At 40.8% G+C, this 14,925-nt stretch overlaps 1 protein-coding gene across 3 annotated transcripts in view; it reads right to left on the reverse strand.

Moving 5' to 3' along the window:
* Positions 1 to 14,925, reverse strand: part of CACNA2D1 (calcium voltage-gated channel auxiliary subunit alpha2delta 1) — a 683,749-nt gene that overhangs the window by 166,440 nt on the left and 502,384 nt on the right. For all 3 annotated transcript variants that reach the window (XM_073328631.2, XM_073328632.2, XM_073328633.2), the window contains exons 8-10: positions 10,211 to 10,280; positions 9,006 to 9,056; positions 4,985 to 5,084 (exon numbers count right to left, since the gene is read on the reverse strand). In XM_073328631.2, the coding sequence (XP_073184732.1) occupies positions 4,985 to 5,084; positions 9,006 to 9,056; positions 10,211 to 10,280 (221 nt within the window). The remainder of the gene's footprint in view (positions 1 to 4,984; positions 5,085 to 9,005; positions 9,057 to 10,210; positions 10,281 to 14,925) is intronic.

Raw genomic sequence — 14,925 nt, forward strand, 5'->3', positions numbered from 1 at the left:
ATCCAAAAGGACCAAACAATGAGATTTCAATTCATTTTGGCAGCCATCACCATTTACATTAGTGAAAAGGTTTTTCTGCTTTAATAAACAAATGAGCATGAGGTATTTTCCACTGCAGTTCAAACCAAAGAAAACCTTCTAATTCACTATTAAGAACTTTAAGGCAGAAAATGTGACTTCCATAAAACTTCCTTCCATACTACTAGAAGAGAGGGCTAAGTAGACTGAGAGATAAAAAATGAAGCAGTAAATCGTGTTCAAAGATATTTTGAAAGTGTTATTTCAGGACTTTTTCCCTGCAGCCTGGTTATAATTTATCAATAGAAGTTGAAAATTATCTCCAAAATCATTACATAGTTACTCACCACACATGCAGTCTCTTGGCTTTAAGGGTCTGTCAGTGCTTCCATTATAAATTCCTATATTCAGAGTTGTATAGTTCAGTCATAAAAAAATAAAAATAAAAAATGCTCCAGGCTAAGCCATGGTATTCTACGGTTCCCCACTTTTTAAAAACAAACTACACCAAAATAATCTATTTTCCCATCACACAGGTTTGATGTTCAGAACTTGGCATATTCAATCCCAGGCAAGAGCTTGAAAAGCAATGCTAGTCCAAGAGACTGTTTTAAATTACAATATTTCTTGAATCTACAGATTTAGGAAGAAAAGTTAAAGAAATCACAGTAACTGTAATTTTTTGAGTTTACTGCCTCTGCCCAGGCATACATTTTGGAGATATACCTCCTCTGCAAGCCTGAGCTTTATTATCCTTCCAGAAAACTAGGTTCATGCCAGGCCTCCAGTTACAGATACACATGGATGCAAGGAAACCTGAAGAAAACAGGAATTACTACCAATCACATGGCAAATGATCCTGGTGCTGTACACAGGCTGAAGAGTGAGACTTTGTATGGGTAGCAACTGTTGCCTACATAGAAATAAAGGCCCTCTTGTGTGCCAGTTTGATTGCAATGTGAAAATAAGCAACTTTCAAGCCAGAAGTCCAGAACAAGTATTAAGAGGCAAGAGCAGGAATGATGGAATCCAGGGTCAGCATGTTGAACATTAACTTCCTGGTGTAATAGGTCAATTTCTGAAGATTCATAATGGAGCAAAAGCCATCTTTGGTTTTCAGCATGAAGAAATACCTTGAATAGAAGCCTCTCCCTTCTGTAGCACTGAGCAATTTCATAGATTCTAAGGCCAGAAGGGTCCACGGTGATCATCTGGTCTGACCTCCTGTCCTACACAGGCCATAGAACTTCTGTAGCCCCATTCTTAGGACAAAATCCACCTTTGCACTGAGATTCATCTGATGAGAGGGATACTTGCCAAGGAATTAGGAAGGAGAATTCAGATATAGCATGAGGTGGAATTTGATCAAGTAACTGAACTGAACAATCTATAGCAATCAATAATTCACAGCAATTCCACTCCCTTCTGCAATGAAACAGAGCAGATGGTCTGCAAAAGGAGGAAGGGAGAGTCAGGAAAGCCACATGCAAGCTGGTTCTAGGCTTTCAAGTAATACTTTAACACTCAAGACTAGCAAGTGAAACAGATGTATGGGCAGCTGACATTGCAGCTGCCTCTGTCTGGCATGTTTCTCTTTACCTAGTCTTCTGTTGTCAAGAGTGGGGTTTCTGGATATAAAAACAGAAACCATCAAGTGAAAGGTGTTGTGTCTGATAACCAAACGAAGACGACGTAATGCTTCCTTTGCTCAGGCTGTATGAATCCTCCCTCCACTGACCTTGCAATGGACCTGGTTTACTTTATGTCTTATTTGCTCAAGGGTCCTCTTCACTATACTAAAGAACCCCCCCCCACACACACACACTCTCTAATGAGAAGATGTATAACTCAGCTCTTTGCCTCAATTAAGTGAGAGCGTGGAGAACTTAATCCAAAAGTAAAGACGACAGATGATGTCTGTCGTAACATCAACAGAAGTGTCAGAGAATAGGATTCTTGCTTGACTCTACATCCCCCTAAGACAGCCTCTACTTATGCTCCACTGGCAAATGATCTAAGCAGTGGAAGCATCTGATACCAAAGCTGAAAGAGCTATCCTGGCCTGGTAGCTGTCCATATAGATCTGCAATTCCAGAAGAACAAACCTTCCTTCCTTAAAAAGTTATTCTTCTTTGGCACTTTACCAGACAGGAAGGAACAACCTGGTTAGAAGCTGTCATAAATATAAAGGGAAGGGTAAACCCCTTTGAAATCCCTCCTGGCCAGGGGAAAGCTCCTCTCACCTGCAAAGGGTTAAGAAGCTAAAGGTAACCTCGCTGGCACCTGACCAAAATGACCAATGAGGAGACAAGATACTTTCAAAAGCTGGGAGGAGGGAGAGAAACAAAGGGTCTCCATCTGTCTATATGCGGCTTCTGCTGGGGATAGACCAGGAATGGAGTCTTAGAACTTTTAGTAAGTAATCTAGCTAGGTATGTGTTAGATTATGATTTCTTTAAATGGCTGCGAAAAGAATTGTGCTGAATAGAATAACTATTTCTGTCTGTGTATCTTTTTTGTAACTTAAGGTTTTGCCTAGAGGGGTTCTCTATGTTTTGAATCTAATTACCCTGTAAGGTATCTACCATCCTGATTTTACAGAGGTGATTTCTTTCCTTCTATTTACTTCTATTTCTATTAAAAGTCTTCTTGTAAGAAAACTGAATGTTTTTTCATTGTTCTCAGATCCAAGGGTTTGGGTCTGTAGTCACCTATGCAAATTGGTGAGGCTTTTTATCTAACATTTCCCAGGAAAGTGGGGGTGCAAGTGTTGGGAGGATTGTTCATTGTTCTTAAGATCCAAGGGTCTGGGTCTGTAGTCACCTAGGCAAACTGGTGAAGCTTTTTACCAAACCTTGTCCAGGAAGTGGGGTGCAAGGTTTTGGGAAGTATTTTGGGGGGAAAGACGTTTCCAAACAGCTCTTCCTCAGTAACCAGTATTTGTTTGGTGGTGGTAGCGGCCAATCCAAGGACAAAGGGTGGAATATTTTGTACCTTGGGGAAGTTTTGACCTAAGCTGGTAAAGATAAGCTTAGGAGGTTTTTCATGCAGGTCCCCACATCTGTACCCTAGAGTTCAGAGTGAGGGAGGAACCTTGACAGAAGCCGTGCATCATCTTTCTGGCTGCTAAGACTACCAAGGTGTAAAAGTGGTTGAAGAAATTCTGGAGTCCTTGCCAAGCTATGGGAGATAGGCAATCAGCTTTCCTTGGTGCTGCAGGAGCTAATCCTAGTGTCAGCCATATGTCAACGGCATGTCCAGTTATTTAATCAGAAGAATATTTTCCCTTAAGTATTCCTGGGGGAATTCTGCGCCACTGTGCACGTGCAGAATTCATGTCCCCTTCAGATTTTTTCTCTCTGGAAAATACATTCTGCCAGAGAAGAGCTGCAGTTACACCTTTCTCCCACCCAGTGGTGCCAGAACAGAGAGCAGCCAGTTAACTGGTAATAGAAGTCAGCAGCCAGCTGTGGTACTCACAGTGCCCTGCCCGTGGAGCCAGGTTAGGATGCATGGGATATGGGGAAGAGGGAACAGTCAAAGCAGGGGACATGGAGCTAATGGGGGGTTACAGACTAGGATTCAGAAGGGCTAGTGGGAGGGGACAGACTAGGGTGGGGTGGAATGGGGGTGCAGGGCCACGTGGGAATAGGGAACAAGGGATGCAGGGCTACATGGGGACAGTGGAGGGGTGGCTGAATGGGGATGCAGAATCACATGGGGACAGAGGCACATGTGCCTGAATGAGAGACTAAGGGTCAGCCAGAATCTGCATGGGGGAGACTCCCCAACTCCTCAACAATCCCTCCCACCTCCCAGAAAAACCTTGTTCTATACTTCTCCCACCAACCCCCAAGGTTCACTCCCAGGTTCATTCCCAGAAATTACTTCCCTCTCCCTCAGCTCCTCCGTTACTCCTGACTCCCCCAGTCTGGGATTTCATGCAACCACCCCACCTAGGCCATTCATATGGAGATCGTTGCATATCGGCTTCCAGCTTTTCAGTCCTGTCAGCACTGTGTAGGAAACTCGTTCCATGAGTCTTTTGGTGAAGTTTGGTGAATGATGATGGTGAGATACTGGGGTGGTGAAAACTACTGATACCAGTAGACTGTCCACGCAAAATAGTTTAATGTTTAACCTGTGGCGCATAGTAGCAGGATGCACACTCTGGAATGTCACAACCTTTATTCAACAGAGAGCCGAGGCTCGATGGCCATGTCTGTGTCTGCCCTGCAGAGCCTGCTAACTCGGCTATGTGGTTCTTGCCATTGTCCAAAGAGGGTCCTCCACCAGGCATTTGAGGCTTGATAGTCATTGATCCATATTATGATTCTTTCAGCCATTTAAGCTCTGACCGTTCACCCACACCATTAATTTCTATATTAAACAATACACTCTTAACCATTTGTCATGATGTACCATGAACTGCACTAAATTACACCAGCTGAGGATTTAGTCTGTTATACACAGGTATAAATGAGTAAACAAGTTGAAAGTCAGTGGAGAATCAACTCCTTACCCTCATCTTATTATTCTATCTCAAATAAGCAGCTCTCATATTTTCCACTACTGAGGCTGGGAAGCATATGATGATCTCAGTAGAAATTGCACATGCAGAACAAATGAATAATGTTCAATAGAGAGCAACAATGTGGATTAAAAAAGAGAATTTTGCTCTAATAAACCAAAATTTTCTTAAAATTAAGCTTTCTTGCATCATGGTAAAAAGCAAACTTTGCCTTGAAGAGTCGTGGATCAGCCAATCACTTCTAATTTCAAATCCACATGTCTCAAAGTTTCAGTGCCTTTCATTATATTTAATAAAATGTTTGCATCACATATTTCAGCTTGGAAGCACTGTGTGTCCAGTTTAAGACACAACCAAGTACTCAACTCTGTCCCAGAAAAGAGCCTCCTTGTATCACTGATGCCACTACCAGTTACTGAAAGAATTGATACTCACTGAAACTACATTCACAAAATCATCATCTGACAAGGTTTCTAGCATCTCAATGACGGAGGTTCGGATCAACTTCAGTGTCAGTCCACTAACGCTCCCACTCCTGCATAACAGAGAAAAGTTAAAAAATGGATTGAAGGAGTTCAGTTGAAAACATACAGTGGAACTAGATTTTATAAACTGGCTCCCATATTTTCATACTCAAGATTGCTCCAGAAGTGCTTACTCAGCCCCAAGTCTCACCTTTAAGAGTTGCTCTGCAATGGCAATACTTGTTACAGAAAATAAAAAGTTCCAGAGTTAGTCTCCAAGCCATAACTTTGTGGTTCAGAAGAATAGTTTTGTCACCTGACCCATGACCCACAGTGACACATCTTTTCCTCATTTTCAATTCATGATTGCCATGAGAATTTATCACATACAAATTGTGTGTTCCCTAAAAATTCTTCTACTCTCTTCTATTCAGTCAAGGCGTTATATTTTCAGGGATCTAAATTGCGGCATGTTTGTTTCAGGGCAAAGCTCAAACTTTGGGAGGGAGGAAGGGGTGGAATTGCAAATGCTGATAAAACACACCTCTGCAATACAGCAGTATTTGACTGCATTTAAAAACATCAAATGCAATCTCTCCCAGTGAGGCAAAGAACCAATGAATAGATTTTTTTTCAGTATAAAGCAATCTGGAGACACTTCAAGCCTGATGATTCCCCCAGACTCTTGACATTGGCTTAACAAAGGAAATCTTGACAAGGGGAAGAAAGGAGAGCAGCAGAATATGGACACTGGACTTCAGAAAAGCAGACTTCGACAACCTCAGGGAACTGATGGGAAGGATCCCCTGGGAGAACAACATGAGGGGGAAAGGAGTCCAGGAGAGCTGGCTGTATTTTAAAGAATCCTTATTGAGGTTACAGGCACAAACCATCCTGATCTGTAGAAAGAATAGTAAATATGGCAGGCGACCAACTTGGCTTAACAGTGAAATCCTTGCTGATCTTAAACACAAAAAAGAAGCTTACAAGAAGTGGAAGCCTGGACAAATGACCAGGGAAGAGTATAAAAATATTGCTCGGGCATGCAGGAGTGAAATCAGGAAGGCCAAATCACACCTGGAGTTGCAGCTAGCAAGAGATGTTAAGAGTAACAAGAAGGGTTTCTTCAGGTATATTAGCAACAAGAAGAAAGTCAAGGAAAATGTGGGCCCCTTACTGAATGAGGGAGGCAACCTAGTGATAGAGGATGTGGAAAAAGCTAATGCACTCAATGCTTTTTTGCCTCTGTCTTCACGAACAAGGTCAGCTCCCAGACTGCTGCACTGGGCAGCACAGCATGGGGAGGAGGTGACAAGCCCTCTGTGGAGAATGAAGTGGTTTGGGACCATTTAGAAAAGCTGGACGAGCACAAGTCCATGGGGCCGGATGCGCTACATCCGAGAGTGCTAAAGGAGTTGGCTGATGTGATTGCAGAGGCATTGGCCATTATCTTTGAAAACTCATGGCAATCAGGGGAGGTCCCAGACGACTGGAAAAAGGCTAATGTATTGCCCATCTTTAAAAAAGGGAAGAAGGAAAATCCTGGGAACTATAGGCCAGTCAGCCTCATCTCAGTCCCTGGAAAAATCATGGAGCAGGTCCTCAAGGAAATCAATTCTGAAGCACTTAGAGAAGAGGAAAGTGATCAGGAACAGTCAGCATGGATTCACCAAGGGCAAGTCATGCCTGACTAATCTAATTGCCTTCTATGACGAGATAACTGGCTCTGTGGATGAGGGGAAAGCAGTGGACGTATTGTTCCTTGATTTTAGCAAAGCTTTTGACACGGTTTCCAACAGTATTCTTGCCAGCAAGTTAAAGAAATATGGGCTGGATGAATGGACTATAAGATGGATAGAAAGCTGGCTAGATTGTCGGGCTCAATGGGTAGTGATCAATGGCTCCATGTCTAGTTGGCAGCTGGTATCAAGTGGAGTGCCCCAAGGGTCGGTCCTGGGGCCGATTTTGTTCAATATCTTCATAAATGATCTGGAGGATGGTGTGGATTGCACCTCAGCAAGTTTGCAGATGCTGGAGGGTAGGGATAGGATACAGAGGGACCTAGACAAATTAGAGGATTGGGCCAAAAGAAATCGGATGAGGTTCAACACAGACAAGTGCAGAGTCCTGCACTTCGGACGGAAGAATCCCATGCACCGCTACAGACTAGGGACCGAATGGCTAGGCAGCAGTTCTGCAGAAAAGGACCTAGGGGTTACAGTGGACAAAAAGCTGCATATGAGTCAACAGTGTGCCCTTGTTGTGAAGAAGACCAATGGCATTTTGGGATGTATAAGTAGGGGCATTACCAGCAGATTGAGGGACATGATCGTTCCCCTCTATTTGACATTGGTGAGGCCTCATCTGGAGTACTGTGTCCAGTTTTGGGCCCCACACTACAAGAAAGATGTGGAAAAATTGGAAAGCGTCCAGCGGAGGGCAACAAAAATGATTAGAGGACTGGAATAAATGACTTAGGAGGAGAGGCTGAGGGAACTGGGCTTGTTTAGTCTGGAGAAGAGAAGAATGAGGGGGGATTTGAGAGCAGCCTCCAACTACCTGAAAGGGGGTTCCAAAGAGGATGGATCTAGACTGTTCTCAGTGGTAGCAGATGACAGAACGAGGAGTAATGGTCTCAAGTTGCAGTGGAGGAGGCTTAGGTTGGATATTAGGCAAAACTTTTTCACTAGGAGGGTGGTGCAACACTGGAATGCATTACCTAGGGAGGTGGAATCTCCTTCCTTAGAAGTTTTTAAGGTCAGGCTTGACAAAGCCCTGGCTGGGATGATTTAGTTGGGGATTGGTCATGCTTTGAGTAGGGTGTTGGACTAGATGACCTCCTGAGGTCTCTTCCAACCCTGATAGTCTATGATTCTAGGGGTACAGAGAAATGTTTTTATGAATTTCTTCCCTTAGTCTTCACACAGCATGGAATGAATCTCTGAATATAAATACCAAACCAGAGGCAGATTTATTTATACAATGGGAAATGGCACTGTAAATTTGTCATAGAATTTTATAACATTATCTTCATTAATGTTATTGTAATGTAGAACAACCCCATTTGAATAATGGAGCAAATCAATGCAGCTAAAGTCCCAAAAATATGCCATTTTACCCTCTACGTTCATTCCCCCGTATTTCATTTTGGCTTTACATTCAAAACTGTCGTTTTTTTAAAAAAATCAGTGTATTCTCACATTTACGTATTTATTTTTACTGTTTGGGGATTAATGTTTTGAGAGCTCTGAAGGGGTTGGACTTTAGGCTTTTGAACAGTTTAAGATAAACTGTGGAGAGCTAGAATACAATACATTAAGCATACATGAATTCTCATCCTTTTGGTCACCAAACCATGCAAATTAATTCTCAGACAAATCCAGCTCTTTGCTTCTAGTACTTTCTTCTGTGTTTCACAACAAGCTCTGGCATTCACCTGAGAGATTTTCTATTGGTTATTTCAGTAATTGAGATGTTTATGTCCAACATCAGATGGACATAGAGCAGTGGTTCCCAAAATTGTTCCCCAGCTTGTGCAGGGAAAGCCCCTGCCAGGCCAGGCCACTTTGTTTACCTGCCGTGTCCGCAGGTTTGGCTGATTGTGGCTCCCAGTGGCCGCGGTTCGCTGCTCCAGGCCAATGGGAGCTGCTGGAAGCGGCGGCCAGGACGTCCCTTGGCCCGCGCCGCTTCCAGCAGCTCCCATTGGCCTGGAGCAGCGAACCGCGGCCACTGGGAGCCACAATAGGCTGAACCTGTGGTTGTGGCAGTTAAACAAACCAGCCCGGCCCGCCAGGGGCTTTCCCTGCACAAGCGGCGGAACAAGTTTGGGAACCACTGACATAAAGACATCCTAATATCAAGGCCGTTTTTTTCAACAATTCAAATGTCTTATTTTTAACCTCATCTCTTCTTCAGCTTGCAATAGTTTGTTCAAAAGGTGCCAAATAGCTTTTCATCTCTCCAGTATTAATATCCAGTCTTTAAACACTTACGCATCAACTAAAATAAGCATGTCTTTTGGAGATGCAGCTCCTTGGATGTACCTGAAATAAACAAATGAAAAGATATGAAAGATAAAAACTTGAAAACACCACTCTACATTTGATGCAAAGACCCTCTGATCTCTAAAATCAAGTCTAACTGAACCAAAGGAACTCCCCAGTTGCATTTCAGTAGGAAATTCATGCACTGTCACTTTTTCTCATTGCTTCTCCTTCTAGGTAAACCAAGGTTCAAGTAACAACAGTGAGACCTGGAGGCAGTACATAGGAATTCACTGTTCTTGTACGTTGACAACAGAGAGGGGTGAATAGGATTTGAGAGCTAAATATATCTTGATGACAAGTTAGCAGGTGAATTATTACAGCTGCCCAACTCAGGGAAAGATGTTTTTCTAATGAGAGTACAGTAAAATGTGGCAAGAGTGACCACTCATGGGAATTAGTAAATGTGGTTGCTTGTAATATGCCGTCTCTCTTCAAAGGAATGGCATTGCCACCTTTACTTTTGAATTGCTGCTGGCAGGGGCACTGCCTTCAGAGCTGGGAAGCCAGATAGCAGTTTCTTCCCAGTTAAATTATAGGGGGAAAATGTTCTGTGGCCTCTGCAAGTAGTTGCTTGTGACAGATGGTCTCTCTTCAGAGGTGATCACTTAGGCAGGTTTGACTGTATACTTAACCAATACAAATAAAAATGAGCAAAATACAAATGAGAAAATACAGCGAGGAAAAAATGGAATGGTATTCTGATGGAAAAAATGCTAAAAGTCAGTACTGAAAAAGAGCATTTTCAGAGAATGTCCACTGCTCTGGTGACTGTAGTACTAGCCTAACCTCTAGGACCATGTTTGTAAATCATTCTGGAAATGGTTCATTTTGATCATCCTAATTTGGTTTGGTTTGCTGCCTTCAATCCAAGTGTTTAATGGTCTTATCGTCATGCCACCTGGGTATTTGTCTTTATCATGAAAATTCCTTCTGTATAGCAATATGGTATAGCATATATGTCACCTACCAAAAAAGCTGAACTGAGTTTACAAAGTGAAAATATTTTAAAATTTGAACTTTAAGTCCTCAAAAATTATCAGAAGAGGGTTTAGTGTAGTATTTAGCCCATATTTACTATTTATTTTGTCTTTTATCAGAATATGTACTATGTTGACAATTTCATGTGCTTCAGTCCTCCAAAGAAAGCTTACCATGGTCTTCTGCGAACATCATATAGATCTATCTTGTTTGGAGTTCGGCTTTTATCTACCCATGGGGAGGCTAAAAATGAAAGAAGATATATTGTATTCATTTCAGTATATTGCACATTATTTGAAGAAAATAACATAATGCTAAAGACTTTTAGAGAACATTAAAAATCCTTTAATATGCGGTATATCAATATTTCATACTATTAGCACTATATAAATAACATGTGGTAGGATGTTAGGATGTTCTTTATCTTCTTACACTTTACTAAAAATATTGTTTTTATTAAAACATTTCAAAGGGAAGTATTGCCATTGACTTCAATGGTCCCAAGATTTCACCCAAAGTATTTTTGGGATGGGAGATAACCTTTTAGGACAAACAGATACTTTATAAAACAAACTTTTAAAAATATTCTGGTCTATGGAAACGCAAGCCTGATGCAAAGCTCATTGAAGTTTACAGGAGTCTTTCCACTGATTTAAATGGGCTTTGGCTGAAATCCTTAATTAGGAAACAGATATGGCATAAAAGTATCCTGAAAATGACATGCAACTAAAGTATCTATGTCTGTAAAACTCCAGAAGAGGGAAATCTGAAGAAATCAGGAAGATTCTTAATCTTTGTAATACACATCAGCTCCATTGTCCTCTACACAAAAAGATCAAAGCAAGCTATGTCCAGAGGATAGAGATATTAATAATTACTCTTTCTGCACTTTTGGAATCTAGAGAGCCTTCAAATGCTTAAGCAAAGCAATAAAGATACTTGGGACAAATGCTGATGTTGGGTACACCAGTGTAAATTCAGAATAACTAGTTACCAACAACCCATGACCAAATGTACCATCAACATTATCACTATTTATTATTGAATACCAATTATAGGACCAATCTCTGAGTCAAGCTGGGGATGATGATCTTCATGTGATGGACAAAGGAGTTCTGTCTCTCCTGATGACATTATATTTTATGCTTGTGACAATCTCCCTTTCCAGCATTTCAAATCTCTATCTTCTTTCACATCTCTCTAGTCATATCGACTTCCACTAAGTCTTTCTAAAATGACCACTATCGTTTCTAACATAGGCCATATATTATTTTTGTCTGAACTGAAATGTAACCTCTTTGGGGCACGGAACACATATTGTTGTTTGCGCAGCACCAATTGCATTGTTGGTGTTGAATAAATAATTATAAAGAACTTTAAAACTATGAACACACATACAAGATTAGGTGAATCTGATCCAAGAATTCAGTTTTAAACATTTTTTGAACTTTAGGTAAATTCATATCCAATTGAGTTTTGTAGGTTGGGCTCATCTCTACACAAAAGGTAAATATAAAGCAGTTATATACCAATGTATATAGAGAACCCGGATACGAGTTACTGTGCATTCAATTCATAAAGGAGTATAATGATTCTATATTGTTAATGACCATTGTCTGCATTGGCATTTGACTATTCAAATACAAACACTTGCACAAGGTGCAACCCACAAAACATAAAAACAAAAATATATACCACTTTGATTCATGGAGAAAACACATAGCACAGTCTTCTGCACCACAAGAGCTGCAAAGCACTTCATATTCTCTACGTGAAATTTCCAGGTCTGAGAGAATATCATTTTTAAGAATGACTGGATTTCAAATTTCTGAGCAAGTTTAGCAGCATTTACTGAGATATGCAAAGACTTAACACACAGGACAACAGCAATTCATTAATTTTGATGCCCTGGATGGAACAAGAATTTGTGTTTGCTTAGGGTTGATTATATCTAGTTTTATTTTTGTGATCCACACGGACTAATTCATTTATTAAAATTGATCTGAAGATTCTTGCTTGAAATACTCCCTCTGGGAGTTGAGAGATTTGTATTTAATTTATTCATTTAGGTTTATTTAAATTGGGTAGTCTAGGCACACATACAAAGTGTAATTCAAAATACAAACAAAATCAAACTGTACTGATGCCCACAATTACAGACCTTGACCACAGAATACAAAATTATCCCTCAGCAAGCCCTCCCACCCAATCAATGTCTCCTTGCGAAAGACTGGGAGCAGACAGTTCAGTGAGGTCCATTAATATCAACCCAAAGCATCTTTTAAAATATTTTGGTTACATCATTAAAATTATAATAATCCTGAGCCATTTGTTGTGATAATTGAATTGTAAAAATGCTTGGATTTTCTTGAGTGGTCAGTTTTATTTCAGATAAAAAAATAGTTCTGACTCCTTAATTGCTATCTTCAATCTTATATTATGATTAATGGTAATTCAGATAGAAGATGAAAGATTGTCCTACACGGGAGTGTTTCTAACCTCAGTCTTTTGTGCTATGAATGTAGAGATTTGGGCTTTTATTTAAGATGGAATCAATCTTTTGAAGGGGTATAGATTAATAGATCAGATCCTAGCTCATCGACTCATAGACTTTAAGGTCAGAAGGAACCATAACGATAATCTAGTCTGATTTCCTGCACATTGCAGGCCACAGAACCTCACCCACCCCGTTCTGTAACAGACTCATAAGCTTTGGCTGAGTTACTGAAGTCCTCAAATCATGACTTCAAGTTACAAATAATCCATCATTTACTTTGGTTTAAACCTTCAAGTTACCCATGCCTCCAGGGTCTCTGCCAACCTGACCTGTGGAAAATTCCTTCCTGACCCCAAACATAGTGATCAGCAGAACCCTGAGCATGTTGGCAAGACCCAGCAGCCAGATACCTGGGAAAGATTTCTCTGTAGTAACACATAGCCCTCCCCATCTCATATCCCATAGCAGCCATTAAGGATTTTTGCTACTAGCAATCACAGATGGACGCCATGCCATTGTAGGCAGTTTCATTATACCATCCCCACCATAAACTTATCAAGCTCAGTTTTTAAGCTAGTTAGGTTTTTTGCCCCCACTGCTCCCCTTGGTAGGCTCTTCCAGAATTTCACTCCTCTGATGGTTAGAAATCTTTGTCTAATTTCAAGCCTAAACTTGTTGATGGCCAGTTTATATCCATTTGTTCTTGTGTCAACATTGATGCTAAACTTAAATAACTCCTCTCCCTCCCTGGTATTTATCCCTCTGATGTATTTATTAAGAGCAATCGTATCTCCCCTCAGCCTTTGTTTTGTTAGGTTAAAAAAGCCAAGCTCCTTGAGTCTCCTCTCATAAGGTACGCTTTCCTTTCCTCTGATCATCCCAGGAGCCCTTCTCTGCACCTGTTCCAGTTTGAATTAATCTTTCTTAAACATGGAAGACAATAATTGTACACAATATTCTGAAAGAAGTCTTGCCTTGTATAATGGCAATAACATTTCCCTATCTTGACTGGAAATACCTTGCTTGATGCTTCCTAGATTGCGTTAGCCTTTTTCACAGCAACATCACATTGGTGACTCATAGTCATCCTGTGACCAATCGGTACACCCAGGTCTTTCTTCTTCTCTGTCGCTTCCAACTGATATGGCCCCAGTTTACAGCAAAAAAATTGTTGTTAGTCTTTAAGTGCATGACCTTGCACTCTGCACTATTAAATGTCATCCCATTTTTATTACTCAGTTTTCAAGGTCCTCCAGATCTTCTAGTATGATATTCCAGTCTTCCTCTGTACTGTCAAGGCCTCCCAACTTTGTGTCAACTGCAAATTTTATTAGCACACTCCCACTTTTTGTGCCAAGGTCATGAATAAAAATGTTAAATAAGATTGGTCCCAGGACAGATTCCTGCGGAACTCCACTAGTAACCTTCCTCCACCCTGACAGTTTACCTTTCAGTATGACCCAGTGTAGTCTCCCCTTTAACCAGCTGCTTATCTACCTTCAATTCTCGTATTAATCCCCATCTTCTCCAATTTAACAAAAAAATTCCCATGTGGAACTGTATCAAATGTCTTACTGAAATCCAAGTGTATTAGATCTACTGCATTTCCTTTGTCTAAAAAATCAGCTATCTTCTCAAAGAAAGAGATCAGGTTGGTCTAGCACAATCTACTTTTTGTAAAACCATGTTGAATTTTTTTTTGAGGTGCTGTTTATCTCTATGTCTTTAACTACTTTCTCTTTCAGAATTTGTTCCAAGACTTTGAATACAGTTGAAGACAAACCAATGGTCCTGTAATTTCCCGGATCACATTTTCCCCCTTTCTTAAAAATAGGTACTATATTAGCAATTCTCCAATCATAGGGTATGATCCCTGTTTTTACAGATTCAGCTGGTGCAAACTGGCATAACTCTACTGAAGCCCATAACACTATGCTGATTTAAACTACCCGAGGATCTCGCCCAGATATAGCTAAATGTTTCATTTCATGAAAATGATCATATAATTTAAGTGACAAATATTTCCTTTTTAAACCAAATATTCTGGATGCTCCAGAGGAATAGACAGTGAAATTTGTTGATGGCATTTCACCTGCATTGATCTGAATTTGATTGAGCTCCATCTATATTTTATCAATATTTAAAGCTTGTAAATGCTGTCTATGACAAGATAAGTAATTATAGATTAATATTATATAGAAACTTCATTAGAAGGGGTGTTCTTCTCTAAGGGCTGCATGCTGACTTGGATCTGCATGCAGAACACCCACTATTGTTAATAAGAAGAACTGCATTTTGGCTAGCCAAGTCTACACTGCAATGAAAGACCTGTGGAATGGCCATGGCCTGCCTGGGTCAGCTGACCGAGGCTTGTGGGGCTCAGGCTGCAGG

Source organism: Lepidochelys kempii, chromosome 1 (genome assembly GCF_965140285.1).
Source record: "Lepidochelys kempii isolate rLepKem1 chromosome 1, rLepKem1.hap1, whole genome shotgun sequence".
Lineage (NCBI taxonomy): Eukaryota > Metazoa > Chordata > Testudines > Cheloniidae > Lepidochelys > Lepidochelys kempii.